Here is a 23748-nt window from a genome sequence, read left to right on the forward strand (position 1 = left end):
ATTATGTATTGATTTGTGGTAAGAATTTATATTGTTTTTTAATCAAATAATAAATTACCATATTCGATTCGATTTTTATTAATTATTATTCTACTAAAATCGTCTGCTCCAGAAATCTGACATTGACAGAACAGAATAAAGAAGTAAGAAAAAGAAACATTTTGTAGCGATTTGAAAAACACTGAATTAGTTCATGTTTAGTTAATAATTGACTGAATTGACATATGAATGGAGGAATCTTCAGACAATAGTGAATCAAAACGGCCGCAATTTGGCACAAGACACTTATCGGACCCTCAAAATGTTTTCCAGCATAACGCATGGTAATGTCTTTATTGGTTTACTTATACGAAATCACAAGTATACCTCGTGTTGGTTTTCTCGTCTGCACTTATGCTACGAAAATACGAGATTCCGAAAGAAACCTTCCATCAAAGAAAATGGGGATGGTAGGATACTGAATAATCAAGATGATTTATGGCAGCATAATGCTTGGTAGTGAAGAGAAAAAGAAAAGGGCATCTAAATCCATTCTAACTATTTTTATTTGTCGTTATTAGGGATAATGTTGTATGGGGAGACGAACAGATGAAGGAAGCAGAAGCCAAGCTGAAGCTCAACTCTTCATCTTTCATGACAGAAGAAGCTGCTCTCAAATATGAAAAAGAGGCCAGCCAATTCTGGGACACATTCTACAGTACACATGAAAACAAATTCTTCAAGGACAGACACTGGCTTTTCACTGAGCTTCCAGAACTTTGCAATGAGCAGCCAACTGAAAATGTTAGTGAAACAGAAGTTAACACAACAGGCTTCCCTTGTCAATCAGCTGGATTTAGAATCATGGAAGTTGGTTGTGGAACTGGCAGTACAGTTTTCCCCTTGTTGGAAGCCAACACTCTAAAAAAAAGTTTTGTCTACTGCTGTGATTTCTCACCAAAAGCGGTTGAACTTGTCAAGAGTAATCCAGAGTACGATCCTACCAAATGCCATGCATTCGTCTGTGATCTTTCCGAAGACAACATCACATTTCCGTTCCCAGAGAATAGCTTGGATATAATTCTTGTTATTTTCGTCCTGTCTGCCATTAGCCCCGAAAAGTATGTATTCGTTCAATTAGTTAAAGTTTACATTTCCCTTTTAGTTTTCTAATGTTAAGGCTTTCATTCGTTTAGATTTAGTTCAACGATTAAGCAACTCAGTCGTCAGTTGAAACCAGGAGGAAGGATTTTCTTTCGAGACTATGGTCGCTACGATATGGCCGAACTACGTTTCAAACCGGGTAAATGCATCTCAGAACATTTCTTCGTCAGAGGAGACGGCACAAGAGTTTACTTCTTCAGTCAAGGTGAATTTTTGGCTTTTCCAGGTTGTAGCTCAAATACTTAATTTTCGCATTTTAGACGAACTCCGAAAGCTTTTTGAAGAATCTGGCCTCGTTGAGGAGCAAAATGTAATTGACCGAAGGTTACTTGTGAATCGGGGAAAACAATTAACTATGTACCGAGTATGGATCCAGTGCAAGTATCGCAAGCCAACGTAACGCGGAAAATGATTTTATTGAGAATTTTGAGATGTACTATGTTGTGTGATGTTTCAGTTTGATACATGCTTTTTCCCCTTATCCCTCGAATTCGCTTCTTCATTGGACGACGTGGAAAGTCTTCTTTTTCTGTCTTTAGTAGTTAGATCCTCTTTTCGGAAAATGTAAACCAGGTAAAGTGCTGCAAAGAATGAAACATTAATTCCCGCATAAATTGATGATTAAGACAAACTTACAAACAGCCTCCCATTCAGCCTTGGAGAGCGTTCCGACTTTTGGACGGAATCCATCTGCATTAGAGGACGAATCTAGATATTCTTGAACGTGTTCGTAATCAACTGAGTCTTGACTAACGGGCCTTTGATTGCCATACGGAGGATATGCCTGGAAGAAAATTATTTACAGTTTTCGTTACATTGTAGGCACCTTTGATTTCTTACCTCCAATGCTTTCATCCTCATAAGAAGATCCTTTCCTTGATCCAATTCCTGAATAACAAATTCCTCGAATCTTGTTTTCTGTACAAGGGTTAGGCCGTATTTGGAAGCTAACCTGCATTCAAGGTGACATCAGTAAAGCTTAGCAAGAAATAACAAAATTATGATTACTTTTGAAATGTTGGAAAATGTACAAGAAACTCGGGGCAATCAACGACCTCTTCTAAGTGGAAATTGTATTTAGCGCCAAACAGAGGAGGGGGATCTAAAGGTGTCTCTATTGGAAATTCCACACTGAAAATAGAATTTCCAAATTTTCTGTTTTCGGGATATTCCTTCCGACCAAGTCGTCGCCTAAAGCAAAACCGCGTTACAATATGTCCAAAAAGTCGATTGTTTAGCTACTTTTACATTATGTCTTCAGCATCTGTTGTAGTTCCAATGAAATAGCCTCCAGGTTGAAGGTTAGACGATACATTTGCCAACATTTGTTCAGCTTGGGGTAATGATTCAAACGAATAATGAAATGCAAACTGACAGCTGACAAGGTCTAGTTTCAATTCACGATTTGCCATGCGTTCCATAATGTTCTCCTGATAACGAACAAAAGGATAATTCTTAGGGATTAAAACTATTCTACAAAATGAAGGAAAATGTTATATAGATAATGCAATAGACCTAAAGAAAAAATTACTTTGGAACAGTCAGCAGCAATGAATTCAGCTGAAAATACGTTGCTACGAGATCTATGTTTCAAAGTTGCATAGCGATCTTTACACTGCTCGATGGACGTCTCAGCAATGTCGGCACAGACAACGTGATGAACATTTCCTCTTTCCCATTTCAACAGGTCACCACCTTTTCCACATCCCAAGTCAAGTACATTCAATCTGCAATGAGAGCCGTTTTCTCTCCTGATACGATCTAAAATGTTTCCTAAAGAAGCAAGAAATATTCAATTGGTTTTTCATTCATTATAAATTTGTGTAATGAACTTACCTATTATTCTGCTTTTGATCCAATTGTTGAGATTCCTCATGTGGAAAATTCTGCTTTCCTTCCGCTCAGCAACTCCTCTCTCTAATAGTTGGTTGTAGTGGTTTGCAACAACTGAGCCGACACAATGTTCTTTTTCATTGCTGTCTGTGCTCTCTGTCTTTCTGTCTTTCACTGCATCGTGTTCTTGATTCGACTTCTCAAATGAGTTCAATAGATCATTTGACAGTGCTGAAATGCCATCTTCGGGAATATGCAACTATTTCAAGGAACAATACTGTTATTGGAAGGAACCGTCAAAATAGAAACTGTGTTTATTTTATCATACCTGGATCTCATTAGACAAAACAGTAGTACCATCAGCAAGATAATCCATTGTAGATAGTTGTGATTTCAACAAATGTCACTTTAGTCAATAAGCATTAATTTAATCTAAATTTGGTATCAAACTTTTTAGAATACGTTATTCAAAGTCAAAATAAAGACGAGTTCAGAATACTACAATATAAATAAATGTTAAAGTAAACTAGTCAGCCGGAGTCGAGAGAACAAAAACGAAAAATTGTGCTACTACGCCACCCAACGGAAAAACGGTAAAGTGTAGCTGCCAGATTGCTTGAATTCTAAATAAGATTTTAAAAAATAAATAAATAATTAAATCAGATAAATTATGATTCATTCATATCAGCAGATAAGCAAAGCATAGTGGCAATAGTAAGTATTGATGACAGATGATAAAATACCAGAGCATCCATGAAAATGGGTCAACAAAATTCAGGCCAAGTGGCGACTAGCCCCAATGACGTGTATCCAATCCAATGCAATTAGCAACATTAAAATTTGATATCTAGTTTCGTCTTTTGTGGCGCTTGATAGCTTTGTTCCTACCAACGACTGAAAGAAAACTTTAAGAGCATCTCAATAGGCCTATGCCTACTAGTTTCCTTAAATCACACATCATGTTACAGTCAGTGTTCCACATTATTGACCAGTGACTAAAGAGTAAAGACTTTTGGATTCAAAGAGCGAGAACTAAAAGCAACTATTTTCCATATTCAGCTTACCTTTACAAACACGAAGGACTTTAAATTAAATCATATTTTTACACACGGCGAATGGCGACTCAAATCTTCTATTTTGTATGGTTATACAAGTGTGCGGTAAACCAAACAGGACAGAGAATTGCCGGGTTTAAAAAACATAATGTAACTGTGGAAACATTTAATCTGGAAGGTAAAAACTCAATTCGAAAAATAGTTGAAAGGAAGAAAAAAATTGTTCATTTACTCTTGGAAGATTCGTCATATTTAGGTTTCGTCTTCCAGCAGCTCTTGGACAACCGTATCGACAGCCTGAATACAGTAAAGAAAATGTCAATGAAAATGTTCGAATAAAATTACTCAAATAATTATAACTCATACTTGCGAAATTTGGCGTCTCTTCTCATTTTCCTCCTTAATAATTTCAACTTCCATCGCAGTAGAGGGTCGTTTCGTTCCGTTCATACGCTTCCTCATGTTCTTGCGCGATTTCATTTCACATTCAATGGAATTGATGAGCTGGTCGACTGATGTTGCTTCGGGTACGCCATCCTCTTGACAGTAGCTGTCACTCAAATGCTCCCGAAGCGTATAGTCGCCCATACCCAATCTACCCCTTGTGATTCTGTCCATGAAGAATTCGTCAATTCTCATTAAACAAATAACCATCATATCGATCGAATACGACTTCCATCCATCGAATCGCTTCATGGTTGAATAGAACAACTCGTTTGAATGTGAATCAATTGAATCCAGCGAAAGCCCATAAGGACGAAGGCCCCAAGTCCCCATGATGTTCATATCACCGTCAATATGCTCATCAAAATAATTGGAAAAATCCTTAAGAAAAGACAAAAAACAATTGGATAAATTTCAATTTCGGACAGAGTCAATCAAATAATAGTTTTTTACCCTTTTCCATTTTTTCAAATACATTTGGGCTAGTATGGACTTGTAATCACCAGCAGACTCCTGATCCAGCAACCGGATGAAATCGCTCTCATATTCCTTCACCTCCTTCTCATCGGTGATTTCCAAAATCTCCAGATTCTTCTTAATGTCCTGAAGCGCGTGTTGCCAGTTTCTTAACATTGAAATATGCGGGCAATATTTCTTGATGGCATTGGCTGTGGCCTCGTCATTTTGTGTGGTTGTAATCACTGCTTCGGTTGTTTTCAGCTCCGGGATGAGTTCGTCCAGTCGCATAAAAAAGACATTATGCGCCGCTTCTAGCTTATCTTCGTGGATCATGAACATTAATGGAATCACAGGAAGCTCTTCAAACTCCGTTTGACGATACGTCAAAATAGACAAGTTGTATGGGTCCATTTGGAAGGTGCTGGTATCGTACGACAGGCACGGGGCGAATAAGTCTTCTCGATTGAAAAGTTGTTTGAATTCATCGATTGTATCTGTGAATAAAAACATTAAATTTTAAATCTCAATCAATTCGTAATAAAAGGCAGACAATTACTTGATTTGAAGCAAATGACTAGCAGTTTGGGAGCAAGATGAACATCGTTCACAAAGTGAGTTTCGGAACGTAGTTCAATCAGGTTGCAAATAGCATCCAGGGATAAACGTTCGTCATGTCTGGCAGATTTCTGAGCATTCCGGATCTGTTGGATGTTCCTCGGCGCGTCCGTGATAATCCGACTATCTGATTGTTCGGGGGCAGTCAGCACTAATTCGGAATAGACTTGGAGTGGTAATTTCTTTTTGGCACTTCTCGTTTCACTTAAAACGGAAGGGGCTGCCCGGTGGAATTCTTTTTCGGTATCCTTGGCATTTCCGTGGGAAAAGTCAACAACGACCGAGTTGTCACCTTGGTACCAAATCAGGAGTTGTTTCTCGTACAGCGAACATTCTATGGCGTGTTTCGAAAACTCGTTGGTGTAGTCGTTCCCGGGACCGATTTTCAACTTGAAGTAATAGCGTTTACATTTGGCATCTCCGTGATTGAATTTGACAGTGGCATTCTGACGCCACCGGTAACCGTCTGCGCGCCAATCTTTGCGACGTGTTGTACTGTCCCATTTATAAATATACTGGTAGCCAGATTTAGGTCGAAGGGGAACATGTGTGAGAACTTCCAAATTTGCTTCTGGCTCAAACAGTTTCATTTCTTTTTCATATCTCTGCATTTTGTTGGCCATTTTGGTCGGTGGAAGACTTGACACCTTTCTCTTGCTGGTTATCCTTTCAAATTCCTTAACATCCAGGGAAAATGGTCACTCTTCTGTTTGGTGATGTATGTTGCATTGATGTTTGGATATTGCTGTTTTTTTTTTTTGTTCTACAGACTTGCTTTCCAGCAATGTGGATCATGAATTGGGAACACTGTATAAAACGGTCCACAGCTGAGTCTGAAATTAAAATAAACAAATTGAAAACTTGATCAGAAGAATGCAAAATCATAAACAGACTACTTAAGAAAATATGGGCAGTTAACGCCTGAGTGGTTTTTATTTCTAATCAAAACCTTTTTACATGTTCCGGTCCTGATTCATTGTGCTCAGAACATAAGACAACATCAAATGTTTAATAGTTTCATCAATGTGGCAAATTTTCATGTAAATCAATCAATCAAACCAATCCAAACAAATCTGTTTCATCTAGTGTTACTATTATGGCCATATCAGAAGGACTTTACTCCCCAAACTATTCCAGCATGTCACAGATCACATCTCAAATGAGTCACCTAACATTATTTCTTGCAATTTTGGAACCAAGACTTGTGAATTCTTGTTTTGGTATTGAATTTACCTGACAAATCGAAAGTGCACGTTTAACACTTTTTGAATTTGTGTATGCTTCCACTGTTTACAATAAAAATGGAAACTTGTTCTACAGTATAGCGTGGAAACCAGAAGTCGTGGCTGCTATGGCGGACGCGGAGCTTGGCAGACGAAACACGAAAACCAACAAACTTTTCCACCTTCCGTTCCGCGGATTACTTTTTTCCGCGCAAACTCGGCCGAAATTTGGGATTTTACGCATTCTACTGTTACGTGAATTCAAAAATAAATAACCTGTTGAGCCTGTTGGATGACTTATTTTTATTTTCCATTTCGGAAAATTAATGGGGCGCATTACTGTGAAAGGATGAGAAAAAGATTTACCATGTTGGATGTAATTACAATCAATCAATTACTAATGACGTTTCGACAGAGTTCTTGGTACAAAATAAACATATTATTAGAAAATGAATTCAAAACGAAAGTTGTGTGTAGGCTACACCAACCAAGAAGTCACGAAATGGCGGTTTCAAATTCCAGTTTTATTAATTTCCTCAACATCGCCAGATCAAAATCAATGCGCAGCAACGGGAACTATAAAGACAAAGCAGGCGCGATTTGGCTTTCACTAGATTTCCCTACTATCCCCAAAACTGAAATATCACGAAATATCTCAATCGAACCAAGCGCCAATGTAGTAATAGTATCGAGACTGGTTGATTTATTTGTTTTTACTTTTACCAATTGAAATATGAAGTTTAGAATAACTGTAACGAAAGAATAATTTACAAATACGCGGCCCAGTGAAATTCCTGACGACGTTTCACTTCGCTACTAGGCTCCCAGTGATGTTGCTTGCCACATTTGGCGCGATAACAACCTCGAAACGAATTATATACAATAAATAAAACCACGAGAAAATGTATTTTTTGAACGTGTTGTGTTTCACTCTCGGCACGCAGATTTCAACACATATTCACGTCAATTTTTACCCAGCTGATTTGTTGTTTCGCATCACGGAAAGAATATCGAGTTATTTCGCCCAGTGTGTGCGTGTGGGTTTTTCCCCCCTTCTTTTTCAGTGTAATTCCTGTAATCATGATTTATCGCTATCAAAATGTGTGTGTGTGTGTGTACGAAATGTCGTGAGCCAGCTCAGTTTTCACCGGCTAGAATTCCGAGATTATTGCTGAACTGCGTACGGAATATTTTTGAACGACACTCCAACACACACACACACACGGAGAGAGAACAGCAGCAGATGTATAGGCTTATACAGAAAAGGACATGGCCATACCTTTGCCTAATTCGGTGGACTATATAGCGTTGTCATTCCAGGGCCAGCAATCATCTCTCGATTTCACATATTTTTATACACAGCTATCTATCTGCATGTAATAAATACACAAATAGTAGTTACATTTCCATACTACCAACATGTTTTACTCTTTTGGCCCCCAACGTTAAAAAAACGTTAAAGCCAAAGGTTGACGTTTTACAACGCGCCTTTGACGCTCGGCGTGATCAGGAGCTGGCCCTGGGCTTTCAGGGCGTGTGTCGATCCTTTTTCAGAGTTGGCGGAGAAATTTTTTGAAGAAATATAAATATCGATCACACGCAAATATCTCAGCGTACTACATTTTATACGCACAAAACAGCAAAAATCTCCCGTTGCGAATTGGCCCATTTTCGATCCTTCACTTTCAATATTTCACAATCGAATGCGATTTTCTGTTCATATCAATCGCCGAACAATTTCCTCAATGACAGTCGCCAAGTTCCTTTTTTTATTTTGAAAAGAATTTGAAATTTATTCAGCGCCAAAAAATTTTGAATACAACGGGGGGAAATAGCAAACGCATTTGTCATAGTTTTCCCGACAGGTTCCCCCCTCCTGTCCAACGGCACCCACCAATTGCCAGACGTGTGAATGTGTGCAGTTGATTTCCGCGCGTACACTTTCACGACTGTTTAGATTCTTTTCTTTCTGTTTTTCTAACGCCACGATGGCTGTATAATCTTAAACGGGTTGTCGCTCATCTTTTTATTTTTTATTTCACTTTAACAAGCGGTTATTATGTTTGGCTGTCACCTGGACAACACACAGTGGAAATGTGTATACACTCTCATTCTTCAACGTGATTCAGCTATACGCACGTCATCGTGAAAGTCCCGCGTTTGAATCTCAAACGAGCGCTCACAATAATGGACGTCCGTACCAGCCACCGCACACACACACACACCACATCAGAGCTATAAACACCGAATTTTAAGTAGCCAATATAAATTTAGCTGGGCCTTTCAGTCCCGTTTAATCTCCACTCAAAATGGAAAAAATGGAAGAAAAGAGACTCGAACAAGTCGACGGACACATATGGAGATGATGTCCGTTAATTGGGGGGAGCCCTGCACTTTTATGACGGCATTGATTATTCGCCGGGCCGAATTGACTTCATAACAAGCCAATCAAGAGATACGAGGGGGAAATTCGGGCGAGAGAATTCCATGAACGTTTTTTACGAGTTTATCGTGAAAAAAAAGGGACGTCGAGTTCAAGGACTGCTGTCGTTATTTAACTTTAACTCGATTACAAATTAACTTTCATTTTCCGCTAAAGAATTTCGTTTTTTTTTTTATTCGAAACGAAACTGAAAGTTTATTTAACACAATCGAATTTTATGTCTGATTTTCTTTTTTGTGTGTGTGTGTTAAGTTTGCCGAATAAGGGACCAACGGGCGTTGGTTCGATCTAATCCCCAGTCAACATCTCATTGTGTCGCCTAGAAAAAAAAGCCAAACAAAACATTCGAGTTCGTGAGCAAATATTTCCTTGTCAACGTTCCCCATCAACAGACGAGAAAAGTAACCGAGCGTGAAAAATAATAATAATGGCAGCTCACCGCATTGATTATTCAAAGAAGAAGTTGTATGACATCAGAAAAACTGGGCGAAATGTGTATCATCTAATATAGTATATCCGGCGTGATCAAATTTTGGCGGGAAACAAATAATCAAAATTTTAAAAAACTTTCATTTTGTTGGTTAAATTCTTCTCTCTTTTTTCCTCTGAGCCGTCATCGCAAATGGATCGGGGATATGACACCAATTTCATGGATTTAAGATGATGATGATGTCGTGGGAGGAGCAGCAGCCCGAACGCCCCTCACATGTCTTACAAACAAAAGAGAGGGATGGTAGAGAGAACTTTGTGTGCGTTCCTCGTTTGATGAATGATGATAGAGATCATATCATTTCCGAACAGGACATGACCGCAATATTATCCTAGTCCTAGTTTTCCCCTACACACAGCCGACACACAAGGGCCCTTCGCATCCTATCCTATATGCAAATGAGCAAAGTTTGGAGTTTGATTTATACAGACGGAAGGAAATGTTTGACATTTGATTGATCTCTGCTTTTATTCGAATCATCTCAAGGTCTACGACTAAAAATATTAAAAAAAGTTTAAATTCTTTTAAAAACCTAATGGCCAGAGGGCGAACGCAAGAAGATGATGGGCGGTCTGACATTTGAAAATGTTGACAAGAAGAAAAAAGAGAGTTGGATGTTATTAAATTTTGGCGAGAGATAGATATCAAATAGAAATAAAAAAACTAAAAAAATGTTAACGTTCCATTTAATAGGGGTTACCACCCCCGTTGAGTCGCTTCGAAAATCTCCCAAGCCATAAATCACGCGTTCACCATATAAATACGCGGGACCGGTTTGTGAAATACGAGTCCGCGTGACTCTCGATGTGTTTATTTATTACTCACGGCGATTACTATTATGAACGTAGTATTAACTGTTTTTTCTTCCTTTCAAAGTATTTTTTAAAAAAATCTATCTCTCTCCCGATGCTGTGCGGCTGGAGGTAGTATAAGAATCAAAAGAGTTATGGGGACGATTTCCAAGTCATCGTCGTCATGATGAACGTCTAGGAATTTTTTCCTTCTTGTTGCGCGTTCGACCTTCGCGGTCGTTTATATTTTACCAGCGCCAACACAAAGAGAGAAAGAGAGAGAAAAAAAACGAGTTTTTTTCCTTAGCTTTATCATTTCACGGTAAAAGGAGAAAGAGAAATACATTCGTCAAAATAAAAACAAAAAAAAAAAGAGAATTCCATAACCAAAGTATTAAAAAACTAAAAGATTCAAATCGAAAAAAAAGTCAAAACTTTCACTTTGGACATTTTTTCCAGGTATAAAGAATATCGAGGAAAAGTGGAAATGCAAGACGTAATAGTTGTTAATATCCGACGAAATCAAGTCGAAAAAGTCAAACGAATATTTGGCGAGTGAATCGAAAGGGGGAAAAAAAGAAATGATTATTAATTGGCATTGATGTTTGTATACCAACCGATCCCAGTTTAATAGGAAGGAGGATGTACAGTCACAAATCATTCGGGATAAAACAAAAGAACCTCACGAAATGTGTGTGATGGGCACACAAGAATAATTGCATAAGGAAAAAAAAAAAGAAAGAAAAACAAAATGATTTGAAAAATAAAAGGGAGTTAAATATTTTGGTTTTTTCGTCGTCATATCAAGAAAACTTTCACCAGAAGAAACAGCGCGCGCAACCCAAAAGTTGCGCGCATGTCGACTTGATGATGTGGCGCCAGCATCTCCCGGCCAACCACCTGGAGGCTGGTCTGTGCAACCGCACGAAACACGGGTGGAAAATTCCCGAAAAAATACAACTTTGAATTCTTATTTTAACAAAAAGGTAAAATGTAATCATCACAGGTTTTAAGTAGCTAGCTAGCCTGTCACTGTTGTCATCTATCGACTTGTTGGACTCGTTTCAAAAAACTCAAACGTTTCAAATGGGCGTTCGGTTGCAACAGACACACAAGAAACGTATCTCCGTTTCTTGACTGCATTTCACTATGTAGTATCCAAACGCATTTTAAAAAGAAAAAAAGGAGAAAAGAGAGGACTTGAAAATCAGGTATTATACTAGTTCCAAGTGGGCAACGGGGGAAAGGGCCTTGCCGTCGGCAATAACACACGCATAATCACGCGGGAGGACGAGGTCGAACCGCGCTGGAGAAAAGAAGAGAAAGAAAATGTGTTGAATAAAACGAACGCAACAGTCTTGGAAGCGGACACACTTTTTCGCTCTCTCTCTCTCTTCTAAATCTAAGCGATTCAAATTTTCCTTTTTCCCCACACACACACATTCACAAGAAGAGAACAATATAAATATACAAGCTCGGCCTAGCTTTAAGGCGCAAACTGGCAAAACGCCCTTTTGCGTGATGGCCGACAAACGAAATGAAATATCCTGTTTGGCCATCAGCAGACTAGCTCAGAGAACCCAGGCAACGAAACATTTTTTTTTTAAAAGTTACTTCTCATTTTGGTGATGCTGGGGGTTGTGAACGCAAAGGCCTATAACACATTTCACGTACGACAATCAAACCCGCGCATATAGAAGAGAGAAAGCGACCGAATTTGTTCGCTGTGCCCCGGCCGTTTGTTGTTACATCTACTGCGGCGGAATATTAGCGGGAAAAATGATCAGATCGGTCACATTTGTGTACGTGTAGATATGTTGACGGGCATTAGAGGTGACCAGGCGTGACCGCACCCACCTTGCCACCATCTCGTTTGGTTGTTCAGATAGTTATCGCCAAGGAGCGAGCTGTCAGTCCCCGCGAAACTTTTACAAAACCAAATTAGAAACGAACGACGAGTTGTTGATTTCTGAAATTCCCCCAAAAAAGATAATCGTGTCAAATTCAAATTTGCGAATAATAAAAAACAGACCCAAACCGGAACTATTCGACTAATAAATGAGAAGCCCATGTAAACATTGATGTGTAACATCTTTTAAAAAAACCCAAAAAACATGATTCGTTTAGTTACGCTGCTGCAAACTGTCCGGGAGAAAGCGTATCCCGACCTTGGTATATGTATGTTATTAGACGATGATTACGTATAGCGTGATCTAAAAAACCGGCGCCACTATAAGGGGTTTTGTTTCTTTCTTCAACCGTCGTCGAGGCAGAAAAGATGGCAATACTTCGATTGCGCATTCAACCGCAAAACAAGAAAGAAAAGAACCGGCGACCAAATAGACGAGCTGATATAAATCGCCAACGACACATTTTTCGTGAATAGATAATATAGCGTCGAGTCGTGTTATTGATCATATTTATTATAAGAATCTCGTAGACAGGGCAACGGGACACAAGAATCGAGAGAGATAGTTTCTGGTGGGAGGGAGGAGGAGGGGGTTGTTTGAATAAATAAAGGGTCCCGATCGTGAGCGGCCGACTACGGTGTGACGCGCCATCACACACGAGAGCGCTGCGCTGCTCGTGTGATGATTTCACCTTCTCTCTTTTTTTTTTTCTTATTTTCCAAAGAAGAAAGAAGAAAGAAGTTTCGGTTAGAGTGGCGGTTGCGCAAGACTAATAGAAACTCTCGATGGAACCTCACCAGATCAGATATACAGTATATATATATATTCCACTTGATACTTTTTTAACCCCCCTCTCAAAGTTTAGCCATCCATTAGAAGCAGAGAACTTGATGCGCGGAATTTTTTATTTTTCGAAAAAAAGGACCGCCATTGTGTGTCCAATATCAAAACGTTTTTTCTTTTCCTTGAATATAAAAGAAGCGGGAAAGTTGGTTGGGGATTTCGCCATCGACACTCTTCGACTTCCATGAGAAAACGGACGAAATTGAATAAGTCTTTTGTTAATAAGCCTAAAATAGCCCAAATAACAAAAGATTGGCATTGTCCGTGAGCGCACGGGTCGATCTAGTCGTGAAGAAGAATTTAATCCATTATAGAGTTTCATCCATCCATAGAGTTCCTGGAAAAATTCACGGGAATATATCAAATCTATGCCTTCCTATCAAATGGATGCCTATAGGCAACATGAACCCTTCGTCAGCTGTTTTTTTTGTATAGCTGCTGCTGCTGGGTGTATCCCCGTAAGACACACACACGCTCGGTCCCGACCGCTGCTGCTGCCGTCGCTTTCGATAAAAAGGCGCCACAGCTTCGGTGAGTCGTCGCAGAGTGCATTAGACTACGGCGCTGGTTAGGAGCCCCTTTTTTCTGATTATCAGCCACAGCGCGTTGCCAAAAGCATCACAACTTTTTATTATTATTTTCGCCAGTGTTTTATTATACCATTCGAGAGAATTAGCATTTTGAAATTATTATTAGAGAAAAGTGTAACAACAACAACAGCCTGTGTTTCAGTCTCATCCGGAACGTGACACGACTAGGAAGAATCCAACCCTGCAAGCCAATTTCATCGGGAAAATTGTCCCGAACTAACTTTTGTTTTTGGTTTGTCGCCCGCGCGCCAAAATCAAACCCCAAAATGGTAAAGTAAAATTTTTAAAAATCAATTTTTTTTTAAATTAATTCGCATAACTATTTTTTTATTCTATTAACGATCTCTCTATCTAATGACTTTGGCGAGCTTCTTTTGTTTGTTTCAAAAACCGCGTTATATTGCGATGCTCCCAAGTTGTTTTTTAGTTTTTTTTTGGGGGGTTGTTGTTGTTGTTGTTCCATCTTGTTGTTGATGCGAGCTCTCATGATGATGATGAGAGCTCCGGCGCATGATGAGAAAGTTACAAACAACTGGAAAAAAACAAAAAACAAAACCCAAAAGTTTTCTCCGAAAAAAACGGTTTTTTCTTTCTTCAAACTGCGCACAAGAGTCGGTCTCGCTCCTCCGTGTTTCTTCTTGTACACATACACAAGTAGTACTACACCCATCATTATGATTAATTTCAACCCCCATCAAAACAACTCCAAACAGACGCGCTCACATAAGAAAGACAATAACCTTTCACTTTATTGCGGAACTCTTTTTTTTTTGTTTTTCCCGCGTCATCATTTCTCTTCTACTTCCCATTCGCCTTGCGCGTATACGAGTTTCAGCTTCAATTGATGGGAGAACAACTTTGTTTCGTCAATTATAATATCCGGCTTGATCGAATCAATGGCGCCATTTAAGGCAATTCTTTTCCGGTTGAAATTTAGGTGGGAAAAAAAATGCGCCGAGGATAACAACAACGGGAATAAGAGAAAATGCGCAGCCCCAATGACACGAGTTAGATAATACACAAGAGTTGCGTGTGTGTGTGTGTTTTGTGTCGACTCTTGCGCCACGTGTGGGACGCAGGAAAAAGTTCTTTTTGTTGTTGTTTTTCAAATGAGGACAGAAAATCTTTGTGCCAAGTACGCAGCAGCCAACCCCAAAAGCACCTGGGCGCAATGTTGGCTTTCTTTCTTTTAGATTTTTGACGTCATTTTTTCTTTTATGATTTAAAAATTGCGGACAAACCCGCGCAAATTCAAATCCGGGATTCAAAAAAACAACAAAATTTAAATGGGACAGTTTTGGTTTCATTCGTTTGTCACACAACGTTTAAAAAATGCCCAGGAGCCCAGCTAGATTTGATTAGCCAACCGGAATTCAGTTGGGTTATAAAAACAGTTGCGTGAATTTAGAAATCATCAATCAAAGCCGAAATGGGCCGAGTCCACTCTATTAGACACACGTTAATGATTTTAAAAAAGAAAATGATGCGCAAAATGGATGACTAGCTGTTATTAAACTAAGGGCTGATCCCCTTGAAAAGGAAAAGATTCCTGCACGTCATTATTTGATTTCTCGTTTTGTGCGAAATTGAAAATTACAGTCATGCCTAGCCCAGCTCCGCTGGTTGTTCATCCATCTTCATTTTTTCGTGGGTTAGAAAGACTAAAAAAAGAAGTTGTTGCTGCTTCTGTGGGTCTCTATTTTTTTCTTTTACGGGCGGAAGAATCCCGCGTGCTTCTTCGTGTTACACATTTGCGTCAGATTGGACGCTGTTACACAAATTTATTTGGCACGAGGCCCGAAAACGTGCCAAAAAAAAACACAACAAAAAGTTTTCCAGCGCTTTTGATTCTTTTCTCTTTTTTCTTTTTATTTTCTATCGCTCCCGTTTGATTTCCCCCCACTGCGCATAGAGAAACGAGTTCGTGGATGGTGGGCGGCGTCGTTGCCAAGGGAGAAGAAGCTTCTCGGGAGAAAATAAAGGCCATCCCGCACGCTTGCACATCAAACGTGTTTTTCTTTTTCTTTTTTAAGGTGAATCGGATCGATTTTAGTCACGAGAATTTTAATTTTCGGGATAGATACAAGGCGCCTCACGAGGACTTAATATTTCGTTACAGTTGTGTGTGTGTGTGTGTTTGGGGCTAATAATAACGAAGAAAAAAGGTGGGGGCGTGAATCACGAAAAGAAGAAACGATATTGCATAATGCGCATCCCGCGTTACACATCAATAACGGCTATCGCGAGATATATTCGATGAAAAATAATAATCATCACGATGGCTGTATAGCGACGGGATGTCGTGAGCCAGATGGCCCAAACATATATTAACCCGCCAAGGACGAGAGTCTCTAATAAAAGGAAAGTGAAAGGAGGCTGCTGTGTGTTTTATATAGCTTTGTTTCATATCATCTCGTTAAGATATTCTATTATGCACGGCAATCTATCCCCCCCTCTCTCCTTCCGCGTAGTTCGGTTTTCACGTTCGTTGCTAGGGGAAACGTTTTCGGTCGAGTTAATTGTCTCCTTTGATATGAGAGAGGAAAAAAAAGGGCGGTGGCCGGGATTAGATATGAAATATAGTCAACCCCGAGGCTACCACTTCTCATCATCATCTGACCGAAATAATCTTAATAGGCTGAGAGAAAGTGCCTATTCCTTCCTCTGCTGGGAAATTACCTCTGTTCAAAAAGATTTTTCCTTTCTGATTAGGCAGAACAGAGGGCTTGTGGTCAGGGTCAAAAAAATTTCGTTTCACTTTTTGGAGACACCCAATGACAACTTCTTCTTTCAATTTAATATAATCGCAATATTTTCAATAAGTAAAGCAATACAAAAAAATCTTGGCCAACTTGTCCCGCCTCCGGACGTGTGGGATAAATTGGTTTGTGATTGTTTTTATTCTACATTTAAAATTAACTATCTTGATTATGTCTAAAGGTGACATGATCAAGATGGATCAGGATTAGGTCTAGCTTCGTTGTCTAGCTTGAAGCAATCTCTACAGATCTTGTTTCCTAGCTTGGTTAAAAAATAGTGTAATTAGACTTACAGGATGGTGTTTCTAGCTGAGGTGTTTTAGGTTTGGGCATACCAGCATTTTGTCACTAATCAGGAACGCTTTCAAGGTTGAAAACGTTCAAATGTCATGGAGTCTAATTTAACAAATTGAATATTTAGTTCATTAGGTATTTAACATGGAAAAGCAAAGAAATTTAATGTAATACCTTTTTAGAGTTATATATTCAGCCATAGTGAATGTGGTTGAATTGCCATACTCCTGACATGCAACACATCGTCAAAGATTCCTTCCACTAATGTGGACCAGCCACTTAGTATACTTCCCAGCCATGCTTTATCACTAATTGGACACCTGTCACAAAGGATTTTAGATTAGTAATGACTCTGTGGGTGATTTCTCGTACACACTTGTCAGACAACTTTACCCCCGAAGTGCTTTTCTAACCAAAATGAACTTTTCAGATGAATGACGTGTGAATCCAGTCTTTCTTTCAAAAGAACGACAATGTTTTATTCTATAATTTGTAGCACTGTGGTTGCTTACTTCCATTCCATACATTATTTTCAGACAAAACAAAAAGTCCTACGAAGCCCAAAGTTTGTTTTCACCGGTTTTCACGTGGTTTTCATGACGAAACTAAACAATCGATACTTAGTCGACTAAGGTTTTAATTCGATTTCTTACGGAACGAGTTTCACATTTGTAATTTTTTTGTGAAATTTCAGACACGTCAGTGTCAAGTTGAGATCATTTTCTTGAGATGACCTTGTTAGCGTGATAACGTGATTGCAAGTCCGCATTGAGGAGGTGAGAATGACGTAAATGTTGAACCAAGTGAATTCGCACTACGTCCCCTTTTGAGATTTATGTAAATTTTGCCAGGAATTTTATTACGACGCAACAGAACTTGATATCCTTCCAGCAGCAGCAGGTGTTTAGGTAATTTTAGATACAGCACTACACGAGTTGTTGTAATACTTTCTTATCGAACATCTCGATTGTTGTTCGTATAATACACAGCCGACCGACTCCCGTATATACTAGATGCCCGATGGCGTTCGTGGCAACTCGACAAAAGAACTCACGCAAACTGACATCGCAAAAAAAAAAAGAAAAAATTGACGAAAAGTTCAAAAGGCCAGCAACCAAAAAATTTGTTGGCAGATGATTAAAAATAAGAACGGGAGAGAAACAGCAGAGGCCAAAAAGGTTATCTCATTCTCCTTTCAGCGCTCACGTCATTTTATAATTCTTTCGATATAATGGAATCTGATATATAACAAATAGCAAATTTTAAAATACAAAAGTCAATAGTTGTTTTTGCGGATGATATAACCGCAATTCCGGGAATCGTATCGTCACAAAGAATCAAAAGGAAATCCAAATTCTATATAAAAGCTCGTGCACACAAGTGAAAGCTCCGACGTGAAGGCGCCAATAAGTCCCGCTCGGGCGACTTGATAATATGATTTTTCTTCTTTCTTTTCCATCCGCATACAAGTCCAGATCCATCATGCTCTAGCATGCCCATCTTTCTTCTTTTAAAAGCGTCTTTTTTTTCTTTTGAAAAATAAATATTGGCCGCTGCACGAACCCAACAAGACAAAAGCGTTCGTGAAAACGATAAAGGATGAGAGGCGTCCATTTGTTTCTTTTTTTCCCCCGGAGATGGGCGTTTCGAAACGATTCTTTTGTCCTCTCTCAAAAAGTTGCCAACGTTCGTCAAAAAAGTTCCGCAGCAACTGGAGATGTGGCGGTCTCTATTGCGTCATTGTTTTGATGCGCTAAATAAGGTGGTGGTGGTGGTTGGGGGGATTTTTATATTTTTTTTTTCGCCATCTATTTGATGATGATATGAAGCTAGGAGAAAGTTGAGCTTGTAACGTATATAAAACTGGCACACACCAAAAGACAAAGACAACATTTGGTCGTTAAGGGGAAATCCTCGACCTTGCAGCACGGCAACTTTTTTTATTTTTTTCCGGGTCGCATCTTCTACTTGGCGATATTACGTGTACACCGTTAATTCTCTCTGTTGGAAAGAAGAAGAAGTGGGGGTGTGTCTTATTCAGATGGGTCGTGAATTTTTTCTTCGTGGAATTTTTATTTTCTTTTTCCGCGTCGTGAAAAAGCCAAAAAAAGGCAACTCTAACCAAAACTTTCTCTCTCTCACTTTTATCGTGTGTATATCCTCATCACACCTTGACTTTTTTGGCCTTTTCAGAATCTTCGGGAATGTCAACCTCCCTGATTTGTTGTCAGGGGAAAAAAACAACTTTTTTAAAAAAGTTGCGCTGGGTGGTGTCTTCTTTTCAATTTCAAATGACGCGCGCATTTTGACTGTTGCTAGCCGGACCCTCGTCGTACCCAAAAAACCCAACTTTCACCCTCTGGAATTTCATATCATCTTCATTCAAGATTGTTGCGTGATTCGACGAAATCGTCCGGGACGACATCAGGGATATGTGAGGGGTTGGCAAACGAGTTTCTGTAGTAGGCCTAACTCCTTATATAGGCTGACAGCTACTGCACCGCGTGTTAGAAAGCGTGAACGGTAGCAACTTACAATTTCTGATTGGATAAAAAACAAAATTTGAAAATAAAACAAAACCCAACAAAATATAATTCCTTTTTGGCCCGTTTAGCTGGAACCCGGTCGTTGGGAACGGGAGAGACTTTCACGATCTGCGATGAAGGTCTAGTGTGAATTGATGGGGGTCAAACGCGGGAGAAAAAATAAATTAGCGTGAAGCCCAGTTCGTATAGATTATTTGTGAGGTGCTGGCCCAGCGGGACGTCCGAAATTCAATGGCTTTCCAATTAGACAAAGATGGGGCTGCTCTCTGTGCTGGTTGCTGTTATACATTGTGTCGCCTGGGAACGAGCCCCGAGGGTTATCCCGTTATGAGATTAACCGCGTGATCACCCGCTGGTGTGGCCAACATATTCCCCCGGCTCGGCATCATCAGGCACACACACACGGGCTGGAGTTTGTTTCGTTTTCACTTTGCCGAGTCCCTTTTTCTTGGTTTTGTTTCAAAAGAAAGCGCCAAAAATGAAGAAAACGGTCACGGGTAAACAGTTTTGTTGTTTGCCTAATTGCGTAATATATATCACATCAGATATGCTAATCATTTGCAAAAAGATTCAGCCACACTCTCTCCTTCTCTGCTGGATCGTTATTTAACACGCAACGTAATACAGCAGTACAACTCATTTAACGTTTAAACCATTTTTTGACGTTGTTGTTGTTGTTGTTGTTGTTGTTGTTGTGGTGCAGTTAATTGGACATTCAAAAGTTGTTTGACGACGATAATTAAAGAATGCGTCTAATTTTTTCGGCGTTTAATTTTGTGTAACGACAGGACGGCCGAGAGATGATCTATTGGCTCCTGCTGCTGGAACTGTCCGTCCTGGCGGCCCAGCCGTTCGACAACAACAACAACAACAGGCCGGTCGATCACCAGCGCAAGATCTTGGTGCGGATGGTTTGGCCTGGGGGCCACACCGTCACCCCTCCGTCAGAGGATGACACAACTCCGATTCCGGTAGTCATTCCGGCTGCTAGTTTCAGCCGCCAGATGATCATCAGGTTCCCGTCGTCCGGATCCATCAGTTCGGCGGAGCAGAAACAACAATCCTTGCAGGCGATTTCGTCGGCTGGATACGATCCGCCCACGACGGAAGAGTCGGCCGATTATTCGCTGGACAGTTACGTCAGTCTGTCGCTATCCAGCGGCGGAAGCGATGCGGAAGGAGCCGATCAGAACCTGCACCGATCCAGGAATGAGAAATCCTACGACGGAAACAACAGCAAACTGGATCTGCTCCAGCAGCTGCTACGCCTGGCCCCATCCAGCGTGGAAAACGGCAACTACGACAAGTGCAATCATCCGTTCCACAGCTGGATCTGCAGCAACAACAACAACAAGGAGATTGCACGATCCACTACGCCGCAACCTACGACAACCATCCAACAGCAGGCGGAATATTTCCCCATTTCTTCATTTGAAAATGTTCAAATTTTGATTCCGGATCTCAGCCCGACTATAGTTCCACCGCTTCCGGCTCCTCCTACTCCGATTGAGGAGCGCATTGAAGTCGTGGATTCGTGGGCCGGAATGGATCCCTGCAGTCACCCGTTTCACAGCTGGATGTGCAAAAAGCCCAAAATTATCCAGCCTCCGACTCCTCCGCCGGAATTCAAAGAAACCGGAGCATCGGTACTGGATGAGAATCTTTTGCTTCCGTCGGTTGAACCCAGCACGACGACATCCACCACTACACCCGCACCCACCACGGTTCCACCCACAACCAAACGATCCAGTTGGGATGGAGCCGATCCTTGTACTCATCCGTTTCACAGTTGGTTGTGCGGAAAACGCCAGCCGGCCGCTAGAACAACAACATCGCCTCCGCCAACCACAACAACTCCGCAGCCATTCAATTCGGATGCTTCTTTCTTCATTCCGGATCTCAATCCCGCCCCGATTCCGACTACCACCCAACCGCCTCCGCCCACGACGACTCTTCCTCCGCTCATCATCCGCACGTTGGCTCCGAAAAAAGGGTGGGACGAAGCGGATTCGTGTTCCCATCCATTTCACAGTTGGCTCTGCGAGAAACCCAAAGTGAGGACGACTCCGCCGCCGACAATTCCGCCGATCACAACTCCCATCCCTACCACCACCACGACTCCGCCTCCACCTCCTCCGCCGGAAGAGATTGTCATCTTTGAAACAGCTCCCTCGATTGATGAGGGGAATCAACTGGTTCCGGATGTTTCTCCGCCTCCGCCAATCACGACGGCCAAACCGACGAAATCATCCGGATGGGACGAGGCGGATTCGTGTTCGCATCCGTTCCACAGTTGGTTGTGCGCCAAGCCGCAGGCGAAACAACCCAGGACAACTCGTCCGCCCCCGACCACGACCACTCCTCTACCGGCGGCGGATATCCAGCTTCCGGAGGCCGCATCGAATTTCGAAACGCAGGACGCCATTCCGCTGCCGCCGCCGGAAATCACAACGTACAGACCCGCAGTGAAAATAATACCTACACAATCTTCCGGATGGGCGGAAGGTGCGGATCCGTGTAGTCATCCATTTCACAGCTGGCTGTGCGCGCCTAAGCCGCCAGCGAAAGCCAGGACGACTCGTCCGCCTCCGACGACAACTCTTCCACCTCCGGCAGACATCCAGCTTCCGGATGCCTCGAATTTCGGTCCTCAAGATGCGATCCCGCTTCCGTCACCGGTGGTTATCCCCACACCGGCAGCAGTGGTCATTCCAACTTCCGGCTGGGCGGAAGGTGCGGATCCTTGCACTCATCCGTTCCACAGTTGGTTGTGCAATCGTTCGCCATCCGCCAAACAGAACCTGGAGCTCGGTTCTAATTTGAGGGTCGGTCGCCAATCGTCCTTCCAGTCGGAAGTGGAAGCCCAGGAAGAGGAAACGGTGGAATCGTCACGATGGAACAAGTTTGAATCGCTGCGGCTGTTGCCATCTGGCGTTCGCCAAAGGAAATAGCCTAAAGAAAAACAAACAAAACACAAATTAAACAAAATACTCTTTTTTTCATTAATTCCGTGTGCCATCCGATTCTTAATTCAAACTTCCCGCTCCTAACATCCATGATAATCCTAGCGACAATTTTTAAACAAAACACACAGACGGAAAACACTATTACCCCCCACAATATTTAGCCTAGCTGGCACTATACTCCACACACATTTTAAACAATTTCAAATTGTAGTTAATTCAAGTCAAGCCTCATTGTGGAATTGTATCGAGATTTTCGACCGGAAACGGACAGCGGATCGCGGTTTCCCTCCCCCAAAAAATTCAAAAATATGCTACACATGAATCCAGATGCAAGCAGGTATTGTATCATGTCAGGCATAACAAGTTGCCACTAATTAAATTGGGGACTAAAAAAAAAATTGAAAGTATACGGGATTTGATTTAATCGGTTTTTGATAGCAGGAAGAAAGTAAGAATCAAAAGCAAATTAAATAATAATAATTAAAAAAAAATAGGACAAAATCAAAGACAAAAAAAAATGTTTAAAAAAATTCTACGACATTGATAATTTTATAATTGAAAAAAAAAATTCGAAATACAAAAATCGAGTTTAGATTTATCTCACGATTCACCATCATCAGCGCCATCTGGAGAGCGAGGCTGGACCTTGTAAGATTCTTTTCTTAATAACACACGAGAGGAAAACAATCACGCAACACCGAACACAAATAAACACACGCAACTGCGGTAATAGGTACATATAATCTAACGTTACCGACCCAACATTTCCATCAACGCAATACGAAATAATAACACAATAAATTGCAAAATCATTCGGTCCGATCCCACAAATGGAAATTTATAAATTTGTTTGATTAAACCCTCACATTCATTCGTTCTCCAAATTCTCTTTTTCTCTTTTTTTGTCTCCAAAATGTTTGTTTCAAATGATCTAAATGTTCCCTTCGAAAAATATGTATCGACAAAAATATTCTTTCGACATTTTATTGTGTAAATAAACGCGGCGTTCGATTCGGCAAAAAAATATTTCGTTTTCAATTTTTTGGTTTCATTGCGTAACGAAAAACCAACAGCGATCAACCGGTGAATCATTACGCATATACGGTGACGTGTCTGACAGCTGGCCAGATTTAAGCATATGTCCCATCAAAGTAAAAAGATAATTTCAGGAATGTTTTTACGTATTAAAAAAATATACTGAAAGAAGAAGTTGACCGCTGGCACACCAGCTATACTACATGCGCTGAAGGGTCTTTTTTTAAACCCCGTGGAAAGAAAAGGAGAAACGAAAAGTACCGTAACATCACGGCGCTAGCAGCGGCCGCAGTGGATTTGTACACATAG

The 23748-nt window shown here is 40.7% G+C and overlaps 3 protein-coding genes and 1 long non-coding RNA gene across 5 annotated transcripts; 2 read left to right on the forward strand and 2 right to left on the reverse strand.

Moving 5' to 3' along the window:
• The first annotated feature begins 106 nt into the window (after positions 1-106).
• On the forward strand, positions 107-1624 carry LOC124202711 (tRNA N(3)-methylcytidine methyltransferase METTL2-like). 2 transcript variants are annotated; one of them, XM_046599094.1, is made up of 4 exons: positions 107-495; positions 561-1100; positions 1176-1348; positions 1404-1624. In XM_046599094.1, exons 1-4 carry the CDS (start codon positions 302-304, stop codon positions 1541-1543), a joined length of 1047 nt encoding a protein of 348 aa, XP_046455050.1. In that variant the 5' UTR covers positions 107-301; the 3' UTR covers positions 1544-1624. The 2 variants fall into 2 exon arrangements, with proteins under 2 accessions (XP_046455050.1, XP_046455051.1); XM_046599095.1 differs by having other exon boundaries at positions 107-323.
• LOC124202714 (mRNA cap guanine-N7 methyltransferase-like) lies at positions 1541-6939 on the reverse strand. Its single transcript, XM_046599099.1, has 10 exons — positions 6783-6939; positions 5491-6382; positions 4929-5428; positions 2980-3235; positions 2675-2916; positions 2392-2573; positions 2152-2334; positions 1984-2095; positions 1780-1927; positions 1541-1724 (listed from the first exon to the last, which is right to left on the reverse strand). Exons 2-10 carry the CDS (start codon positions 6170-6172, stop codon positions 1597-1599), a joined length of 2433 nt encoding a protein of 810 aa, XP_046455055.1. The 5' UTR covers positions 6173-6382; positions 6783-6939; the 3' UTR covers positions 1541-1596.
• Positions 6940-7005: 66 nt separating this feature from the next.
• On the reverse strand, positions 7006-17901 carry LOC124202715. Its single transcript, XR_006878313.1, has 4 exons — positions 17286-17901; positions 17067-17212; positions 16892-16994; positions 7006-8142 (listed from the first exon to the last, which is right to left on the reverse strand). It is a non-coding gene; the product is annotated as an uncharacterized LOC124202715 (long non-coding RNA).
• On the forward strand, positions 13772-23428 carry LOC124202709 (mucin-2-like). The gene is made up of 2 exons (XM_046599092.1): positions 13772-14108; positions 20227-23428. Exons 1-2 carry the CDS (start codon positions 14106-14108, stop codon positions 22387-22389), a joined length of 2166 nt encoding a protein of 721 aa, XP_046455048.1. The 5' UTR covers positions 13772-14105; the 3' UTR covers positions 22390-23428.
• Positions 23429-23748: the final 320 nt, after the last annotated feature.

Source organism: Daphnia pulex, chromosome 9 (genome assembly GCF_021134715.1).
Source record: "Daphnia pulex isolate KAP4 chromosome 9, ASM2113471v1".
Lineage (NCBI taxonomy): Eukaryota > Metazoa > Arthropoda > Branchiopoda > Diplostraca > Daphniidae > Daphnia > Daphnia pulex.

Bases quoted from the DNA above. Each gene is read 5' to 3' on its own strand.
- LOC124202711 (XM_046599094.1), top strand. From the start codon at position 302: ATGTTTTCCAGCATAACGCATGGTAATGTCTTTATTGGTTTACTTATA. The intron at 496-560 runs GTAGTGAAGAGA...TGTCGTTATTAG, and splicing joins TTATGGCAGCATAATGCTTG to GGATAATGTTGTATGGGGAG. The intron at 1,101-1,175 runs GTATGTATTCGT...TCATTCGTTTAG, and splicing joins TCTGCCATTAGCCCCGAAAA to ATTTAGTTCAACGATTAAGC.
- LOC124202714 (XM_046599099.1), bottom strand. From the start codon at position 6,172: ATGGCCAACAAAATGCAGAGATATGAAAAAGAAATGAAACTGTTTGAG. The intron at 2,335-2,391 runs GTAAAAGTAGCT...GTTTTGCTTTAG, and splicing joins ACAGATGCTGAAGACATAAT to GCGACGACTTGGTCGGAAGG. The intron at 1,928-1,983 runs GTAAGAAATCAA...ATTTTCTTCCAG, and splicing joins TGAGGATGAAAGCATTGGAG to GCATATCCTCCGTATGGCAA.